Below are 20663 nucleotides of genomic sequence, written 5' to 3' on the forward strand. Positions count from 1 at the left end.
ACGGTAAACTTGCGCATGTTGATATCATATTTATTACATTGCTTACAAAATATTTTAATGTTTCTAATTAGGTTGTTTGTTTTTAATAACTTACCTTTCTAATATGGATTACTTGCGCAAGTTAAAATCATATCATATGCAAATCATTTTTTGACAATACACATTTAATATCTTTTTTTAAACGATTTCATTATTTATTGTGCAAAATATTGTGCGTCATTAATATGAGAAATAAATCGACTGTATATATATATATGAGACACCCAAGGTCTTAAAATACAAACATTCTCTTTTCATTATTTAAAGTATTATTCACAAATCTCTACTCTCATACTATTAAGGTATTACGACGATGCTACTTGTGTGCTAAGAAAAATGTGTTTAGACGCAAAAGCTCCTCATCTTTCATCGACTCTGCCACCCACTTTGCCTTGGAAGTATTATATGCTACTTGATGAATCGACTCTGCCATCCACTTTCATCGACTCTGCCACCCACTTTACCTTGGAAGTATTATAAAAAGATTAACAATGTTTTATTTATTACTTTTAATATTTATAAACTATAAAATACAATGAACGAAATTTTATATAAGATAATTATAATAGTTTTATACTCTACTTGATGAATTATATTCGAATATAAATATATAATAACTATTTTAAATATTACAAAATCCAAAAATGTTTATTAATATTATTTTTAAATTATTTATCGTTGTTTAAAGAATAAATTTATCATAATTTTAAAATAATTTATAAAATGCTTACAAAATGCTTACAAAATGCAAGGCAAAGTTTCACTTTCAAGAGTTAAGTCGAGATCTGGATTAAAAATCCTAATAACTGGTAAAGAAGGGAAGCCACAGACAAAAATATTGAATGTTGTCTACAAACAAGTTTTTCAGAATATTTCGTAGTCACGGTACGTAATTTTAATCTACTTTTTTTTCAAATACAAATTTTAAAATGAATAAACTGTTGCAATTATTTATTTTTTGTATTTGCTAGATGGGCTGTGATGAGTTAGGAGACCGATGACGGTATGTCAATTTAATATTATTTCATGTTCAATAAAATTTAGAAATTTATAAATCTATCAAATAATGTTAACCCGTCAAATTGCTTACAAAATTTATTTAATTTTTTACAAGTTTCTAATTGAATTTGCTTTCTTTATCGAGAAATGTACTTCATAATTTATATTATTTATGGATAATATTTTGATTTTTATTATATTTTCTTTTAATATGTCTACATAAATGTTTGTTTATTATTTATGGAAAAATAATATTATTCACCTAAAATAAAGAATTATGAAACATATACAATTCTAATTAATGATAATATAAAATTTGTTACTTCTAAAACTATACACTATTTATTCCATTTTTTTGAATGAAAGTATCTTCGTAAACACACAAAATATTTTGTGACGTTGCAATTATACATACACACAATATCTGCCTCTTTATACTGATGTTACTGTGTTCCCTCTCGTGAGGTACGGACCGAGAGAGAACACATGGTGCGGACCGATCATGTTTTTATGCCCGCACAAGGTGCGCACCGGTCACCTAGTTAGGATTAAAAAGTTGGGCTTATAATGAAAACATGGATTTTCTAAGTAACAAACAATGTAGATAATTTTTAATTGTTAAAGAATTAGAATAATTAAATGCTGGATATTATAGTTTTGAATGCATTTTTGAAATATTAAAAAACTGAAGTTAAAAAAAATTATCTTTATTCAATTATACAAAACATTGAGTAATTTGATTATCTTGTCTTAAAAATAGTTACAAAATTGAATGATAAATACTTGATGAATTTTTTTACAAAAATAAACTTGTTATATAATTAATAATTTTGTACGTTATATTATTTATGTGTCTTCTCTATTGTAATATGTATTATTGTTTTTATTGAAAATAATTTTATTATTCGCTTCGGTAAGACATTACGAAATGACCGGCATCAAGAATCTAAGATTGCAAAGATAGTCTTCGTGTGGGTAAAGAAAACAAAGATAACCAACAAAAGAAAAGCGTTTTAAAGCCGCATTGTTTTTTGTTACAAATGTGTTTTAACTCACTTGTTCCTAATTTTACAGTTATTTAAAGATAGTATTTTAAATGTCCATTACACTTTCCATACTAATGTAGAGAATGGTCACCTAATAACTTTTTTATTCATGATGCATGGTAAATCTAATTTCATCAAGAAATGAGAAAATAATCCCCAACCCTCGCACCAAAAATATTATTACACTTCAGAACCAATGTAGCAGAAAAGAGAGAAAATATTTAAGAAGAAAAATGAAAAATAAGTTTTTTTTATTATTTTTTAAAACGAAGATTTTTTAATTAGGTGAGAACTCAATCTTCTTTTGCTGATTCAAGTTCTTGTAAAACTTCATTATAAACTCCTCCGCTGCTTTGTCCACATGTCCGTTAGCCACGTCGCCATCTTCCGTTAATGGGAACGGTGAGTCCGTCACACGTAAAGGTCTCACTGACGGAGAACTCCGTCCAAACCCGGGCAAGGTATAAGGAGACAACGCCGTCAAAGCCTCGACCGACAAAGCCGGCGTCTTACTACCGTGTTCTTTATCTCCTACGCCGTTGAGCAGCTCCAGCACGGCTAAGGAGGCGGAGGTATCGTCGTCGAGGGTCGGTGGCGCTTGACCACACGCGAAGAGACTAATGTGGTGACTCTTCTTCTTGAAAGCGGCCATGCTAAAGGGGAACGAGTAGTTTGGAGTGTCGCTGCAGCTAAACTCGTATTCTTTCCGCGGTTGGGACGCGGCGGTGGAGGAGGCGGCTGGGACGCGGCGGCGGTTGTGGAACATGAGATTCTTGCCGCGTTTGAGAGTGGCGTTAAAGTCGGCGAGTAGCTTTTGCTTTGAGATGCCTTTGTGTAACATGTACATGACAAAACGTACGACGTTCCATAGCTTCTTGCTTATTGGTACGTTCTTCTCCATCTCTAGCGTTAGAGAGAGAATGTGAATATTATTTATTTTTTGGCTTTGATTTTTTTGCTTATGGACTAAGGATCAATGTGTGTGCAGTTTATAAAGAGGGAAAGACAGAGACTTTTCTGCAAAGTACATCAACGTGGAACATAACATAACACATTTTTTTTTTAATTATGTTGTTGTTAAATAGCTTTAGGTTTTAAAAAGCCAAATAATGGAAAAGAAGAAGAAAATTTGGATTTTTTTATCAACTTTTGTTGTACTTTAGATTGCACTATGAATAAAAGCCATCTACATATGGATATTCGGTCGTGATTGTGCTATATAAAATAAATTAACATACATACAAAGTTAAACAAGTTGGGTTGTATAATTACATGGTCTTCTAGTATATCGCTTTAGAACTGCATCTTTTTAAAAACATTTTACTTTCTTGTAGGAGTTGAATAAAAACTATATATTATATTGCCACTGTGGCTAAACCTTTTGTCTTCTAACTCTTTACACTTACTTTTAGTTCGTCTTAAAGGTTTAAATCCTTCACCAGATAGTTACAATTGGTGTAAAGAGTACCAAAAATTTTAGGCAAAGAAGAAAGACAAGTTTAGTTCAACAACCCAACTTTATACAAATCTCTAAAATTACCCCTTATTGCTTAACCAGTAAGTGAAATTAGCAAAGTTTTAGGAATATTCCTATCACAAGACTAATCGAATAAAGAAGACTTTGGGTTATACGAGAAACATAATTGGGTGTGTATATGTATTTTATACCTGCACAATGATTCTAGAGATCCTCCTCTGTCTCCAACTCGTTTGGTACTGTTAACCTCTCCATGCAAGCCTGTAGTCACAATAAAAAAACTTCTATTAAACCCTAAACCGAAAATGTGACAATAACATTCAGCAATATAGTGAAGGGTATATAACCTTGATTTTGACAGTATCAGATGGAGACGGGTTTAAATCCAACGCAGTGCCGAAATTTAACACGGCCTTGTCGTATAGCTTTACTTGTTTGTAGATTTTGCCAAGCAACGCATGGACACTGCTCTCATGAGGAGCAGAATCTTTGAGCTCTTCCAAAACTTCCAGGGCTCTGTGATAATCACCGAGGTCAGCCAATATGTTAGCCTTAAAGTACTTCGAGAGTGGATTCCTAGCATCAGCAACTATAGCCTTCTCCATCATCTTCAACGCCTCATCGTTCCTCTGCATAAACATTACTTCAACCTTAGTGTCTCATATTTTACCTAAGAAGCTTAAACTTCACAGCAAAATCAGAACATCACAGTGTCATAAAGAGTAGTATATTCCAACCTTTGACTCATGCAACGCGATTCCAAAGTAACACAAGATGACTGAAGATCTTGGGTTTATTTGGAGAGCCATTTGAAATTGATGCTGCGCAAACTCGAATTTCTCCTGATGAAGGTAGGTCATTCCAAGACCATACCATGCATTGTAGTGTCTCGTGTCTATGCTCAGTGCCTTCCGGTAGCATCTCTCTGCCTCCTCAAAGTCTTCTAATGCAGCAAGCCTGTGAAGCAACCGTATTGTGTTAGCGTACATGTTTGGTTATTAGCAAGAGTGAGAACCAAGAAAGGCATCGAAAAGAATTGTACTCGTGACCACAAAGGGTATGTGCATATGTGAATCTATCGTTCAGTTGGATAGCTCTCCGAAACATCTTAAGAGCAGCTTCGTGATCTTTGCGCAAACTGTAGTAGTTCCCTGAAGCACACCTGCCATTCGCATTGCTAACACAGTCATTACAGGGGAAAAAAAGAAGCCCAAGCCAAAAGAAAAACTTTGCAGTTTCAGCTTTTGAAATAAGGTAGTAATAAGAGCTGGTTCCTGTTTACGGTTGGTGGTTAAAAGATGTGGATGTCAAAGTCTGTACTCAGACGTATGTGGTTGATCATGTCGGTTTCTTGAAACTAAGCTTAAATGAAGATTCTAAGAAGGATACCATGATTCTGGGGATAGGCGGTCAACTGCAATTAGCTCTTGAGCCAGATAGCCCAGCCTCATCTCTTCTTTCAGGTGCTTCAAAAACAAAGACACGAAATCACTAAACGCAAAACACTAACATAGAAAGCCTTGCAGTTTGATCAAAATCAAGCTCTGAGTGGTGGTATCGCAACAAGACAATGTTGAGAGTCAACATCATGGGATAATGTCTATAATGATTAGCAGAAAACTTGAAGATACTGATAAAAACAGCTCACATAAAGAACAGTGGAGTACGTATCCATTCCTTCCAAAGCATAAGGAGACTTTTGATGAGCGAGAGTAAAGACAGAGTCAGCGTTGAAGTAGTCTTGTAGCTCAACATATGCTTTTCCAACCTATGTCAAAACGTATCTCATGTCTTTTAGTGTGCGAATAAAACCAACAAAATGAAATTAGAAAAACAGGCGTTAATGAACTAATATGTTCACTTCAAGCTGACTTAAATTTCCAATATAACACACAGAAATATCCAGTCAATTTTTATATACCTGCATGAGAACCCAGTGTGTATTGTATTGTTTCTCAGATAGCTTTTGATATATCAACAAAGCTTCCTGCAGTAGTAGCCAGTTTTTTTTCAGTTTTGGCATTGACACCAATAGTTTAACGTTTAGGCAGAGAATTCAAGTTGAAGAATATATAAACCACGTAGGTACATTTTCTTGAAACAGTACCTGACAGTTGTACATAAGTAAATGCCTGTGGCCATCTCCAAGAATTTTCAGAAGGTTTAGCACTTCTGAAATTCCAGACATGAGACTGAAAGGATTCGGGGAAGATCCACGAGGGTTTGAGTTTTGCTCATCATCAACAGAGCTTCCAGTGTCGCCTATAGACTGGCCTGATGTCGTTGCTGCATCATTTACAGTAAGGGTATCGGGAACCCGAAACATACATATGTTCTAAGTCTTAGTACCAGAGATCTCGCTCTTTCCTCAAAAGTTCTTCCGAGAATGATACTCTATAGCCAGGTTTAGAGGACAGAAAGAAAAATAATAGAAGGAAACATCACCTTCCTTGCTGCTTTGGATTCTGCATTTTCCAATCATCGAGGAAAGAGAAGGTACACCGTTTGACTCGGAAGGTGAATGATGTAACACATGGGAATCTTTTCCATATGAGTGAAACAGAGGAATCTTTCTCCTTGCTGCTATTCTGGCACTCCGGCGACGCCCAGATTCTTCTGGAGCCTTCAAGATAGATGATGGGGGAGATTAAGACCAATAAATCAAGTATCATTAGATTGTCACTGTAATAACACAACCAGTTTGTTCCAGCCGTAGAGCTGGAAGAAGAAACCAGGTGGAAAAGCTCTATATCAAATATATATGCACAGAAAGCTTATTGCAGATAGACAACCTCTAATGACTCTTCTTCACTCATAAACTTTCTTCGAGACTCTCCATGTACATACATCAATCCCTCCACTTCTGGACGACGCATATTCTTATAGAGCATTGGCGGTGGAGCATCCAATACCTGAACGATATGGATACTTAGAGATAAGAAATCAGATAATAAACTTCTCATTACCTCATCAAGGAAATATAGTACTTACAATCAGAAAACTGAGAATTTTGAGCTAGTAACATCCATTAACTAATGCGTTTTTAATATAGCTTGATTTAAATATATCACCTGTGTAAGCACTGGAGAAGGTGTTTTCAGGTCCCATCCATTTGTATGAGAACTACCGTTACATTGCTTGTCACTATCTGGCGGAATCTCTGCTCCAAGCTGCTTGACTTTCAGATCTTGTTGGTTCTCTCCTGAAACATGTTCTGTTTGCCATACACATGTATCTTTTGAGACCTTATCAGAATCTATAAGATGGTCCATGGTTTCTCCTCCTGAGAAGTTTATTCTCTGTGAGACGTTAGTTTTCTGAAGACGCTGGGCAGCGACATTGCCGAAAACTACTGAGGCTTCTCCAGCAGCACCTGATAAGGTAATGGCAAATCTACTGTCCCAGATGGAATTACCAATAATAAAATGAAATAACAAAACTAATAGAGAGCTTTCACTTACCTAAACTACAAAGTTCTGCATATGCTTCCCAACACAATGGATCACATGACAATGCCATCCTAAACTGTTGTATCGAACTATTCTTCCTCCCCGCATATCTGGTAGCATGTAACAGAGAGTAACACACATCAAACGAACTTCATTTGGTAGTAAGAGACGCAGGGAACTAATAAGCATCAGTATACTAATATAGTGATGTAGTAAAAATCTAAGCATGCGAGGGTAAACAATATCTCATATAGAAACTTGGAAAGTAAAATAGGCATCAGGAGAAACCTATATATAAGACCAAGAAGATAATGCCCAGCTGCACCACCAGGAACCTGCATGTTAAAGAGTATACTAGTTAGCACTTGCCATGTAAAATGCTCATAGAGAGAAGTAATAAAGTACTTGTTCAGTGGACAACAATGCTGATTCAGCCTCTCCAAGAAGATCCAACTTAAAGCATGAGAATGCAAAGAGATACCGAGATTCAGGCGTTTTTGAACCTTAATATCACAATTTGAAATAAATAAAAAAATTAGTATTTCAAAAGAGATGTTACACAGTGTGGGGGGGGAGAGTGTAGTAAGTGTACCTTTGAGGATGTAATAAGCGCTATAAGGTTGGCTGTTACTTAAGTAACACCTAGCTAACAATTGCAGGTTCACCTGCATCATGTTTATCACCATCACATTCACAGGCACAAGTAATAACCAATCGATGTGATATTTGTAAACAAAGCCCAGAATTCGAAAATCTCTAATCCAGAAAACGAATTAAAACACACAAATAAGAAAAGACGAAGATAGAAGATCGGATCAGACAAATGATCTCTAGTTAAAAAAAAAAAAATCAATCACAGGAGAAACTGAAATTGGAAAATTGAGAGAGAAGGATTCGAAACCTCAGAGGGGAATTGGGCGAGGAGACGTTCGCAAAGGAAGATCGCATTGGAGAACATGAACTGGGTAAGGTTTTTCTCCACACAATTCGCCAGTAAAGTCTCCATATTCTGACGACGAAACTGAACGAGAAGAGAGGGCGCTGTGGCGTTGGGAGAGCAAAAAGATGGATGTGTGTGTGTGAGATTGTCGCGTAGCAGCAAATCGCGCGCCGCTAAGGGAAATTTCAAAAGCCTAGCCTTCTCACGCGGAGAGCGTGCCAAGTCTCGCAATCGTATAAAACGTTGTCGTTCTGGGTTTTGCACAAAACCAAAGATAAGCATCAATAGAAACTACCAGTTTCCATCATGATGATGAATGATGATGGATTGAGGATTTAGGCTCAGGGGGTGTTAGTAGGACTTAGATTTCTATAGGGTTTGATGATTTTAAAAGTTCAGATATTTGTTAAATTTGGAAAGAGATGTAGAAAATTTTGTATATTGTGAAAATCTATGAAAATAAAGTAATGTAATGATTCTAAGAATTCAAAGTAAACATGTAGTATTCTCAAAATCTTAATTTGTGAGTTAAAATGATAAGAATTCAACTCCCAATAACACTTACTTTAATAGATTTGGAGAATCATTAAAATCTAAACTTTTTGAATAACAAATGATTTTGTATAGAATTATAGAATCATCAAACCAATAACAATAGATTTTAATGAGAATATGAAAATCTATAAACCAATAACACTAGACTTAGAAATTCTAAGACTCATTATAAATCTCATCCCAACTAACACCCCCTTAGTTTATAGTACTACCTAGTGTTATGCAATTTTAATTTATAGAAACTTATGGGCCGACTACTCTCAACTAGGCCCATTTTTAGCCCACATAAGATTCGGCGCCTGTTCCCTGTTGTTTAAACGAGAGGCTATTTTCGTAAATCTCTTGAATATTTTTTAATATCTATTTTGCGTTTTCATTACATTGTTGGCTCTATTACTCTAGGGTTTTATTTCCTTCCCTCCGCTCCTTCTAAGCTCGAGCTGAGCTGAGCTTCTCCGGGATTCCCAGATCGGAAAACTCGAAAAACCGCCGTCTGCATCTTCAGGTATATCTAATTCTCTCTCTATCGATTAATCCAATAGTATGATTGTTCTTACTTCGTTATCGTTTTCGAATGATTAGCGTGAATCTCAACTGCCTTCTCAGTCGCTAACTTTAGATCATTTCGTTCCACTTCTTCGATTTCTTCTCTTTAGGATAGCTTTAGTTTGTAACGAACACTTGAGCTTTGAAGTTTTTGATCTAACGGCGTGGATTAGAGTTGCTGTTGATGAGTTTTTGTTCACCAATTTGTTGCCTTTGCAGAGAGAGATAGTTTAAAGAAGACTCTGTTCAGTAGCCATCATGAGTGCTCACAGGACTCCTAAAACAGGGAGGCAATCTCTCCTCTTTCAAGATTTAGCTTCTCCTGTCTCAGCGCGCCGCGGAAAGTTCTCAACCCCGGGGCAAGCAGCTGCTGTATCTGCACTATGGCGTGAGAATCTCGGAGGCTCCGATCTTCCGCCGCCTCCGATGTATACTCTCGATGACCGGTCTGATTTCTCTCCGGAGTCTGGCATTGCAGACTACTCCGCGTCTCCGGATGTCAAATCCGTGAGGCGGACGCCTTTCCAGAGCTCTGGGAAGAACGTTGTGACTCCCGGTAAAGGGAAGTTGGAAGCGAGTCCGTCTTTTTCGCTGCTGAGTGGGCAGCAGCAGAGTCAGCAGGTTTCCGGGAGTCCGAGTTGGTGGTCGCAGTCGAAGGGAGGTGGGAGTAGTGCGGAGCAGGAGGATAAAGGGAAGGGGTCTCCTGTTGAAGGGGTGGTTCAGCCTGGTGCTTTGGTTACTCTTCCGCCACCGAGGGAAGTTGCTAGGCCTGAGGTTCAGAGGCAGGTTATACCCACAGGGAATGTTCAAGAGGAAGAGTGGGTCACTGTCTATGGGTAAGTTCATTCAAGCTTTCATTGCTTTGCTGGTGTAAATGCTCTTTATTTGTCAACCCTTATCTGTCTATGTAACTGTAGGTATGTAGTTTATGCTAATCAGTAATCAGATATGGCTCAGCCTTTGATTGTGATTTTACTTTTGAGCATTGTGAATTCTGACTCTTTACATGAATAGTGGGTACAGGGGTAGTTTTATTAAGTGCTTGTTTTGTGTTTGTCTCCCATTTTTCCGATCTTAAGAACTGATCTCTAGGTGCATGGTTGATAAGTGGTGTATTGGTAGTTTTATCAAGTACCTTATTGTGTCCTTGTCTCCCATGTGACCATTTTTTCAATCTTAGAGAACTGCTCATTTAACTGTTGCTGTTTTCGCTCTTTGTTTGTCAACTTTCATATATCTATGTAACTCTAGGTGCACCTGATACTTAGTTTATGCTACTCATTGCTCAGATATGGCTCACCCTTTGATTGTGATTTTACTTTTGGGCATTGTGAATTCTGACTCTTTACATGGATGATAACTCTGTGTTGTGGTACTGTTATAAAGTTCATTATTTTGTGTCTGTCTCCAACTTTTTCGATCTTAAGAACTGATCGTAATGCTTTCAGGTTTTCTCCAAGTGACACAAATTTGGTACTACGAGAGTTTGAAAAGTGCGGTATGATCGTGAAACATGTTCCTGGTCCAAGGAATGCCAACTGGATGCATATCCTCTACCAGGTTACTCTTCTTCTCTTCTAGGTGTATCATCAGACAAATATAATCGAACCTTCTGAATGAATCAAACTAAAAAATGAAACAATGGTGTGTGTGTTTGATGCAGAACCGGTCTGACGCACAGAAGGCCCTGAGCAAAACCGGGATGATGATAAACGGAGTGGTAATAGTAGGTGTAAAGCCAGTAGACCCGATACAGAGACAAGCGTTAAACGAAAGACTGAACAACCAAGGATTCATGCCTTTACCTCCACCATCATCCACCAGAGACACCGAGTTCAACGCAGCTAGGGGAGCCTCTTCTCGACCTCACTACTTGCAAAACGGAAGCGCCTTCTCCCCTCAACCAAATGGAGGTGCCATGGCCGTTCCATCAAAGTCGATGGTCTCAAAGTTCGTCGACCTGATGTTCGGTGTTTAAGGCCTGCTCTCCTTCGAAATTGGCATTTCACCAGTGATAACTTCCCATCCACAGATATTTCATGTTTTTGTGAGCAAAATGAGTGCTTAGGTAAATTCAGAGCGTGATCAAAAATTCAAATTGTGTCTTTGTATTGACGACAGCTATAACTGGTATAAATCCGATATTTTAAAAAAAATCATTTTTAGCAGTTTAAATTTTTGTTTGTATTTGAGAGTACACACTGATCATGCCTCGTGCAGAGCGACCACCACTGAGAAAACTTGAAAAGACACTGATTACATGGGAACCTGAGAAGCCTCACGGGTAGCGTTTTGAACTTCCAGTGTAGCCCGCCACGTATCCAGCAGCATGCGTGTTTATATTCCCCCTTTACTAGTAGTTTTGACTCTACAGAGACGCAATGGTGAAAGCAACAGAGCAGAAACAAAACTCTCAAACTGTGGAAGTCACGAAGCTTGATATCCGCGATGTGATTACCACAGCCACCAGGCCCACCACATACGGCGAGGTTAACCGTCACGGCGGCAAACGCAATGACGTGGCAATGTTTGTGTTACGAGCCATGTGCATGGCCGCATCCGCTGTGACTGTGTCGTTAATGGTGACAGCTCGTGAGACTAGCATGACAACTCTCTACGGTTTCGAGTTTCAGCTCCACGCCGTCTGGTCTCTCTCAGATTCCCTCATGTAAGCCACTTTCATAATCACACACGATACGTTACATAATATAACTAACTGTAAGAATCACGAGTGTTCGTTGATATTACAGTTATCTAGTGGCGGTTTCATCAGCAACGGTTATTTACTCATTGCTGCAACTGATTTTGAGCGGGACCAGACTAATGAGAAAATCTCCGGTGATTCCGACAAGAACACAAGCATGGTTTTGCTTCCTTGCGGATCAGATATTGGGATATGCGATGGTGAGTGGAGGATCAGCGGCTCTAGGAGTGACGAATATGAACAGAACAGGAATCAGACACATGCCTCTTCCCAATTTCTGCAAATCTCTAGGTTTCTTCTGTGACCATCTCGCAATCTCCGTCGTCTTCGCCTTGCTCTCGTTCCTCCTCCTCGCTGCTTCTTCTATTCTCGACGTTCTCCATCTATCCCGCAACTGATCTAGAGAATTATTACTGATTAACATTCCTGTTCTTTCTGTTTCCTACATCTCTGATGTTTAATCATCATACAATAATCATGTGTTGTTATGTTTTTTTCTTTTGGAATTTGTTTGTTTCCATCGATGTCAACGAATCTTCCAATTCCAAAGTTTTTCAATTTTGTTGACCGAGTCACAAATAAACGATAAAATTTGCCTCAAAAAAATATATTAAGTTATTCAAAAGCACCCTAAAAAATTCAAACCGAATCAAACAAAACTTACAAATATTCATAAAAATTCATACCGAGTTCGAATGGATACCCAAACGTATATACATAGCTTTTATCTCTTAACTGTGATGCCTTGCTCCTTGTTAATTCTCCAAGAATTGCTATGAAACCATCCACTGCACTACAAAGTTTTGGAGAAGAAGAAGAAAAGACACTTGTACATTTGCTGCGTTGAAAGAGGAAAATTAAGCCCAAAAATGCCCTAACTTGCGATATGAGTTGGTTTGCTATGTATACCATATATTCCAATAACATTGGTCAGTTTTCAACAAAACAAAGTTGCTATTATCCTACAACTTTGACCAGTATCCTTGTTTATTGGTACAAAACACTAGAGTAAACCAACTCTTACCGCAAGTTAGGGCTTTTTTTTTTAAGTAACAATCTATTTTATCATGCCGACCGATCACAAAGAGTAAAACTCAGAAACCACTGTGTCATATAATCACACACACACACATCATACTCAACTCCTTTGTATCACCACTAACCAATAAAAAAAACAAGCTACACACTAATGAAACAACTTAAAGGGACTAGACTCACACACACACACCAGAATCAACTCCTTTGTGTCATCAGTAGCCAATTTTCTTTAAAAAGCAAATGTCATGAAGGTAACTTAAAGACTGGACTTACACACACCAGAATCAAATCTTTTGTATCATCACTAACCAATAATAAAAAAAAACAAATGATACACACTCATGAAACAACTTAATGGGACTGGACTCACACACACCAGAATCAACTCCTTTGTATCATCACTGACCAATAATAAAAAAAAAAGCAAAGGCTACACAGTCGTGAAGGTAACTTAGACTAGACACACACACACACCAGAATCAAATATTGATGTTCCAAGTTTTGGTGTTAAGAAGAAAATGGGCCTGACTTCCTGTTATTGGGCTTTCAAGAAGCCCACTGATATCACAACTGTTATGTGTTTGTCTGCTGCTTCTATCCTCTCTAACCTGAGGAATGAGATTCTTTTCTGAGATTTAATGTTGCTCAATCCATCTCCTCGCGCTTGCTTTATCGCAATCCACTTCGTCTTCTTCATGTAAGTCTCCACCTCAATCAAATAACACCAATGGCTTATCGTTTCCCTCTACATTCACCATCTCCACACTTCCTCTCTCCCTCAAACCACCCTAGAAAACACCCCTCCTCAATCTCAATCTCATGCCACAACACAAACGATCCTCACCACGACGACGACGAAGAAAAATCCAAAATCAATCTCCTCGCAATACCAATCACACTCACTCTAATCTCCGCCTCTCTTCCCCAACCCTCCCTCGCCGCCGCCGCCGCCGCAACGAAGAAGAGATCCCTCAAGAAGCCTCAAGAAGCCTTAACACCCGAACAGCTCAAATCCTGGTCCAAAGACCTCCCCGTAGTCTCCAAACGCATCCCCTACACCGACCTTCTAACCCTCAAATCCCAAAACAAACTCAGACACGTCATCAAGCCTCAATCCTTAACCCTACGCCTAAAACCAGAGCCCGTGCTAATAGTCTTAGAAGACTCGCACGTGCTGAGAACCGTGCTTCCGTCAATAGACGGTAACAAACGGTTTTGGGAACAATGGGACGAGTTAAACATCGATTCAGTTTGCGTTAACGCTTACTCGCCTGCCGTTAAGAAGCCACCTGTCCCATCTCCTTACTTGGGGTTCCTATGGAGAGTCCCGTCGTACATGCTGACGTTAGCCAAGCCCAAGAAGGAGTCTAAACGGGCCGCGGAGCTGAAGCGGATGAGGGAGGATTTCAAGAGGCAGAGGAAGGAGGAGATGGAGAGGATGAACGAGGAGAGCGAGGAGATGGAGAAGGCCATCAAGGCGCAGAAGAAGATGCAGGAGAGGAAGAAGAGGAAAGCTCTCAGGAAGAAGAAGTACGAGGAGTCTTTAGTAGAAGCGAGGAGGAACTACCGTGACATGGGCCTTATGTGGGCCAGACTTGCTGAGGATTCGAATGTAGCGACTGCTCTCGGATTAGTCTTCTTCTACATCTTTTACCGTGTGGTTGTGCTGAACTATAGGAAGCAGAAGAAGGACTACGACGATAGGTTGAAGATCGAGAAGGCGGAGGCGGAGGAGAGGAAGAAGATGAGGGAGTTGGAGAGGGAGATGGAAGGGATTGAGTTGGATGATGAGGAGGAGGAGGAAGGAGGAGGAGGGAGTGGGGAGAAGAATCCTTACTTGCAGATGGCGAAGCAGTTTATGAAGTCAGGGGCGCGTGTGAGGAGAGCGTCGTCGAATAGGAGGATGCCTGAGTATCTTGAGAGGGGTGTGGATGTGAAGTTTACGGATGTTGCGGGGCTTGGGAAGATTCGTCTTGAGTTGGAGGAGATTGTTAAGTTTTTCACTCATGGAGAGATGTATAGGAGGAGAGGTGTCAAGATCCCAGGTTGGATGTTATACTCCCTCCGTTTTAGTTTTAGGTTTATACACATAGATTAAGAAAACATTAAATTTTTGCATATTTCTAAAATAAAAACACTATTACCTATACATCTGACCATATTTCAACCAATAGAAAAACAAATAGGAGAATGTTGTTTATAAATTTTGCATTGAAATTATAAAACGATATTTATTTTGAAACGAAAATTTTATGGAGGGAGTATAACCTTTGAAACTGTTTGCAGGTGGTATTCTATTATGTGGGCCACCTGGGGTGGGGAAGACGTTACTGGCGAAAGCTGTGGCTGGTGAAGCTGGAGTGAACTTCTTCTCTATATCTGCTTCTCAGTTTGTTGAGATATACGTTGGTGTTGGTGCGTCTCGTGTACGAGCGTTGTATCAGGAAGCTAGAGACAATGTAAGTCCTTGTTAACTTTGCTCACATGTGTTGAGCGTGGAGCTTAATTAAAGCAATACCTCTTGGTGTGTAGTTAGGATTCAGTTTGTTACTGTTACTGGATGCTAATTTTTAGGTATAATCTGACTGCAGGCTCCATCTGTGGTTTTCATTGATGAGTTGGATGCTGTTGGAAGAGAGCGTGGGTTGATAAAGGGATCTGGAGGACAAGAAAGGGATGCCACTCTTAATCAGGTTCCTGACATTATAGATTGTGTTATTGTTGTCTTCTTCGTTTTTTTCCATGGGATGAAAAATGTTTAATGGTTTTGTGTTTGTGTCAGCTCCTTGTTTCTTTAGATGGTTTTGAAGGAAGAGGAGAGGTGATAACCATCGCGTCCACAAATAGACCAGACATTCTAGATCCTGCGCTTGTGAGGCCTGGAAGGTTCGACCGCAAAATCTTCATTCCTAAGCCTGGTCTTATCGGACGTATGGAGATTCTGCAGGTAATGGCTTCGTGTCTGTAAAGTAAAGGGTTTGTCCTTCGGTCAAAGAGCTATATCTTTCGTTTGGTTTGTTTGTTAAGGTTCATGCTCGTAAGAAGCCGATGGCTGAAGATTTGGACTATATGGCAGTTGCTAGCATGACAGACGGCATGGTTGGAGCAGAGCTTGCTAATATCGTTGAAATCGCGGCTATCAATATGATGCGTGATGGAAGAACTGAGGTAGGATCTCTATTTTAAAGTCCATGTTACTTAAATGTGTATCTGCCTTTGGATGGTTTTGAGTTCAAATGATAGTATCACGTAGCATCTGGTTTCTGGTATGTGGTCTGTGTGAATTGGGCTAGCTTAGGCTTATAACAAGTCAAGAAGTTTGATATCAGCAAGTAAAGGACTAACAGATCATATATATTCTCTGTAATGCAGTTAACAACAGATGATTTGCTTCAAGCTGCACAAATAGAAGAGAGAGGAATGTTAGACAGAAAAGATAGGAGCTCTGAGACGTGGAGACAAGTTGCTATAAACGAAGCTGCTATGGCTGTTGTGGCAGTGAACTTTCCTGATCTCAAGAATATCGAATTTGTATGTTTCTTAAAATCTTTATTTTTCCCCTTCAAACCCCCTTAGTCTTTGACTGACATTTAAATGACTTTGATCAGCTGACAATCAACCCTAGAGCTGGTAGAGAATTGGGTTATGTCCGTGTGAAGATGGACCACATCAAATTCAAAGAAGGCATGCTTAGGTCTGTACCTTTATTAAAAAACAAATTTGATTTCTTGATTAAGCATGGGGTCTTTACGATCTTTGTCTCCTTGGTGGTTTATACTATGCAGCCGACAATCCCTGTTGGATCACATAACTGTTCAGCTAGCACCTCGTGCTGCAGATGAACTATGGTACGGTGAGGATCAGGTAAGACCAATATGATCTCCTTTAACATAGTAGATGTGACCTTATACTTTTTCTTTCTTAAAGAATCTTTGCTAATGATTTGTTCCAGTTAAGTACCATATGGGCTGAAACATCGGATAACGCAAGGTCAGCTGCTAGATCACTGGTTCTTGGTGGTCTCTCTGAGAAACATCATGGCTTGAATAACTTCTGGATGGCTGATCGAATCAACGTAAGACCACTTTATCTTGAAATGTCTAGAAACGAATATTATCATCATCTCATTTACTTTGATTTGATTTGCAGGATATTGATGTGGAGGCATTGCGGATATTGAACATGTGTTACGACCGTGCTAAAGAGGTATAGACCAATCTAAATTGACTTCTTTGTATCCTTTTTATATTGGTTATGTTTTAAGTGTGATTTACAAAATGCATACACCAGATTCTCCAAAAGAACCGGACGCTCATGGACGAGGTGGTAGATAAACTGGTTCAGAAGAAAAGTCTTTCGAAACAAGAGTTCTTCACTCTTGTTGAGCTCTATGGCTCTATTAAACCAATGCCACCAAGCATTCTTGAACTCAGGAAAATCAAACGGCTCCAGCTCCAAGAGGCCGTGATGAAACAGGACATGACTAGTGCAAGGAACAGTTGATAAGATGATTTGTGGCAAACGTAGACCTTGTTGTAATCTTAGTGGCATGTGAACGAGCTTCAATAAAAAAAAAATATTTTTTTCAGTTTTGAAGGAAATATCAATTTTAAATAATTTTGAAAAAAATAATCATGGATCTTTCTGACATGTGACATGAACGAGTTATGTAAAGCATGGGGTTATAAATTTCAATATAAAATAAAAAGGATTGGTTAAAAGACACTGAAAAATGACACATTTTCTTATGTATTTGATTTTTTTGGTATTTGTTTAGGTGAAATTGCAAATTGATTAGTAACCAAACCAAGAGTCCTAGGTTGGTCGGTTTACATAAAACAATTAGATTATATTATAGGGTAGATAACATTTGACTTACAAGATTCGACAACTATATGATATTTACACATTACCAAATTATTTACTTAAACCTCCTTATTGGTTAATTAGCCACCTTCATGACTTAATCTCTATTATTATTGTACCCACCCGATTCATTTATACTAAAATAAAATAGGATACCCTACCAGAATTATTTTATTATATGAAGTTCTTACATGCCTAGTTGTTTTATAGTATAGTTCACATATTGGTATATCAATCATTTGTTACACTAGATTTCAATAGTAATTAAGCACTAGACAACTAAACATAATTTTTAATTTCTTACTTATAATCTATGTAAAATAGTTCCACACGCTTCCTTCTCTTAGGTTCTTGTCTCGTATCAAGTGTCCAAAACTATTTATACAACGGTAAAATTTATATGAACTCGTGAAAGAAATTGACAAAAACAAACAGAAGTCCACAACGGCATTATTTGACTCTCCCCCTATCTGTTCATCGTTTCCCCCACTTCCCACGCCACCACCTTCTTCTGATTATCAAATGAAATTATTTGTTTAAGCTAAAATAAACACGTTAAAATACTATATATAAAAACACTCGTGTTTGAGAAGATTGATAACACGCTAACAACTTCAAAAAAAGAGATGTGAATATGGACTTTAAAATGCAATACCACTGTTCTTTTTTTTCACCATGTAATTGCACCTGTTCATGGAATATCCAAGTGCGTGTTTTATGTTCGAAGTATATATTATTTACTATAAACGATGAGCATGTCAATATATTTATTAGAACCAAAGAATCTGGAACATAGCAGCAGCGGCTACAGTCACTGTAAAACAAGAAAATAATTGACTTGTGATATGAATAATAAGATGGATTATTTAGGTTTGTTGGTGGAGACAACATACCGAAATAATATTGGGTATATATTGGTTTATAATTATTTGATCTTTGAAGATATCGAATGATAATAAAGTTATATAAAAGGTCAAAATATATTATTAGTGAAAAAAGAGTGGACGGTGCACCTCATTAGAATGTTTTAGCGTGTTCTGAGATACATCTCGTTTTAAAAGAGATTAGAAACATATATATTCCAACCTAAAATCTTAGAATCACCTAACTGTGTATATAAATGTTTAGCATCGAGAATCTTATCAACAAATGACATGGTTGATAATAATCTACAACCTTGTAAATTGGAGATAATATTGTAAGCTTATGAATATATTAGAATATAGTATCTCTGAAATTGAATTCTTAAGTTTGCCATGTGAGCATTGGAGAAGACTTGACTATTGAAAAAAAACAAAGAACAGCCATTGACTCCTTTAAAAACTATACGTTAAGAAGGAACACAAGAACATGTTTGCTTTGTTAATTCATAAACACAAGAACATGTTTGCTTTGTTTTTTTTTTTAAATGTTTGCTTCTTTTTTTTTTTTTTTGATAAAAAAAATGTTTGCTTTGTTCCATTCACAAACACAAGAACATTGCGTAACGATAGCTTTGATTTACCAAGTTACAATAATTGTATGATAAGTACAAATATAATTTAATTTTACAATAGTTGTATATTCTAGCCTTGGTACCGTATGTTACAACATATACTACCACTACAGTTCCTATACTACGTATCCGTACAAATAAAAACAACACAAATGTATTTATCAATACATGAATGCAACTTATTAATTAAACCTAATTAAGGATTAATCAGTTCCGTGTGAGGAAAGCTCCATAACTCCAAGAAATCGAACTCCAAGAACTCTTCATAAAGATCCATAACCGGAGGAGGATACACCCAACAATCCAACGGCTCAGAATAATCCAGGTCGGAGCGTGACTTCACGCTCATGTCATAACTCCCCTCTTCAATGTTAGGCAGCTCCACAATCTCCTCCAACCTCTCCTCCTCCTTAGACTCCGAAGATTCCGGCGACGGTGGTGCTTCCTTCATCTCTGTTTTAGCAGACTCTGACAATTTTCCGTCGACCACCATGGCGGCGGCTTCCGCAGCTGCTGCTTGGATATCATGCGGCGAAGATGACGCCGGACGAGGGAGGACAGAGGCAAGCTCCGGGAAGTTGATGACGGCGGAGGAGCCTTTGATGGCGAGAGCAGCGACGTCGTGAGCACGCGCCGCCATGTCTGCGGTGGCGAATGTACCGAGCCAGATTCTAGTCTTTTTGCGAGGCTGTCGGATCTCGGAGACCCATTTGCCCCAGCTTCTCATCCGTACACCTCTGTAAACAGGATGCTTAAGCTTTGAAGAAGAGGAACAAGAAGAAGAAGAAGAATCATTGCTTCTCTTTCTTTTGTTGTTTTTCGGTGAAGTTTCGGACAAGTGGGTGCTTGTTGTTGTAGTTACATCAGATTGGTCCGAAGACGATGATGTTGGTGATGAAGAACTGTTGGATGACGTCATTTTTTTTTGTAGTCGTTTGAGAGAAGAGAGACTATTTTGTTTTGTGTGTTTGCGGACGTGAGAGATGTATTTATAGACTGCAACATGATGTTCAATTCTTTTTTTCCTTCTTCTCACTTTTTGTTAATTATTAGAAAAAGAATTAACACGTTTTCTGGTATTTGGATCTCAGAATAACTAATAATATTGTAACCTTATATAAAATAGCAAAATAATTAATATAACAATTTCATGTTATAGAAAGAAAGTTTTTTCATGTTAATTTCAAAAATAAAATCATGCGTAATTAGTTTTCTTTTTGTTATGAAGGAAAAAAACCAATTATACACAGTTAAGTTGTGTTTCAATAATACATAACTGAATCAATGGTGATTGATTAGTGGGGGTATTATATCTCGGACTGTTCTTGTTTATTTAGACAATTCCTTTTCTTTTTTGTCAGCAAGTGGACTAGTATTGCTTATCTAGTTCTTGTTTCTAAGGTTTTATTTATTTTGGTGGAAATGTGACAAACAATCGAAGAAAATAAAATACCAAATTTGACTTATGGAAACTAGGCGCTCCATTTTAAGTGACACTTAGCCTACCCA

At 38.0% G+C, this 20663-nt stretch overlaps 6 protein-coding genes across 6 annotated transcripts; 3 read left to right on the forward strand and 3 right to left on the reverse strand.

Moving 5' to 3' along the window:
- Positions 1-2168: 2168 nt before the first annotated feature.
- Positions 2169-3065, reverse strand: LOC106345373. The gene has a single exon (XM_013784575.3). It carries the CDS (start codon positions 2983-2985, stop codon positions 2362-2364), a length of 624 nt encoding a protein of 207 aa, XP_013640029.2. The 5' UTR covers positions 2986-3065; the 3' UTR covers positions 2169-2361.
- Positions 3066-3587: 522 nt separating this feature from the next.
- On the reverse strand, positions 3588-8255 carry LOC106399782 (cell division cycle protein 27 homolog A-like). The gene is made up of 16 exons (XM_013840235.3): positions 7912-8255; positions 7603-7675; positions 7416-7513; positions 7299-7345; positions 7023-7120; positions 6633-6934; positions 6354-6473; positions 6007-6184; positions 5669-5847; positions 5483-5548; positions 5210-5329; positions 4951-5027; positions 4604-4723; positions 4299-4518; positions 3909-4190; positions 3588-3822 (listed from the first exon to the last, which is right to left on the reverse strand). The coding sequence occupies exons 1-16, from the start codon at positions 8230-8232 to the stop codon at positions 3766-3768; spliced, it is 2358 nt and encodes a 785-aa protein (XP_013695689.2). The 5' UTR covers positions 8233-8255; the 3' UTR covers positions 3588-3765.
- Positions 8256-8855: 600 nt separating this feature from the next.
- Positions 8856-11226, forward strand: LOC106452216 (nuclear pore complex protein NUP35). Its single transcript, XM_013894273.3, has 4 exons — positions 8856-9010; positions 9271-9887; positions 10500-10611; positions 10715-11226. The coding sequence occupies exons 2-4, from the start codon at positions 9310-9312 to the stop codon at positions 11027-11029; spliced, it is 1005 nt and encodes a 334-aa protein (XP_013749727.2). The 5' UTR covers positions 8856-9010; positions 9271-9309; the 3' UTR covers positions 11030-11226.
- A 203-nt stretch (positions 11227-11429) lies between these two features.
- On the forward strand, positions 11430-12316 carry LOC106345375 (CASP-like protein 3A1). Its single transcript, XM_013784577.3, has 2 exons — positions 11430-11719; positions 11802-12316. The coding sequence occupies exons 1-2, from the start codon at positions 11433-11435 to the stop codon at positions 12151-12153; spliced, it is 639 nt and encodes a 212-aa protein (XP_013640031.2). The 5' UTR covers positions 11430-11432; the 3' UTR covers positions 12154-12316.
- Positions 12317-13394: 1078 nt separating this feature from the next.
- On the forward strand, positions 13395-17381 carry LOC106452217 (probable inactive ATP-dependent zinc metalloprotease FTSHI 2, chloroplastic). The gene is made up of 11 exons (XM_013894274.3): positions 13395-14838; positions 15080-15252; positions 15385-15486; positions 15576-15740; positions 15821-15961; positions 16166-16324; positions 16402-16487; positions 16579-16657; positions 16746-16868; positions 16943-16999; positions 17084-17381. Exons 1-11 carry the CDS (start codon positions 13521-13523, stop codon positions 17294-17296), a joined length of 2616 nt encoding a protein of 871 aa, XP_013749728.2. The 5' UTR covers positions 13395-13520; the 3' UTR covers positions 17297-17381.
- Positions 17382-19138: 1757 nt separating this feature from the next.
- LOC106345377 (ethylene-responsive transcription factor ERF036) lies at positions 19139-20259 on the reverse strand. The gene has a single exon (XM_013784578.3). It carries the CDS (start codon positions 20071-20073, stop codon positions 19351-19353), a length of 723 nt encoding a protein of 240 aa, XP_013640032.1. The 5' UTR covers positions 20074-20259; the 3' UTR covers positions 19139-19350.
- Positions 20260-20663: the final 404 nt, after the last annotated feature.

The sequence above is a fragment of the Brassica napus genome, chromosome A5, assembly GCF_020379485.1.
Source record: "Brassica napus cultivar Da-Ae chromosome A5, Da-Ae, whole genome shotgun sequence".
Taxonomy (NCBI): Eukaryota; Viridiplantae; Streptophyta; class Magnoliopsida; order Brassicales; family Brassicaceae; genus Brassica; species Brassica napus.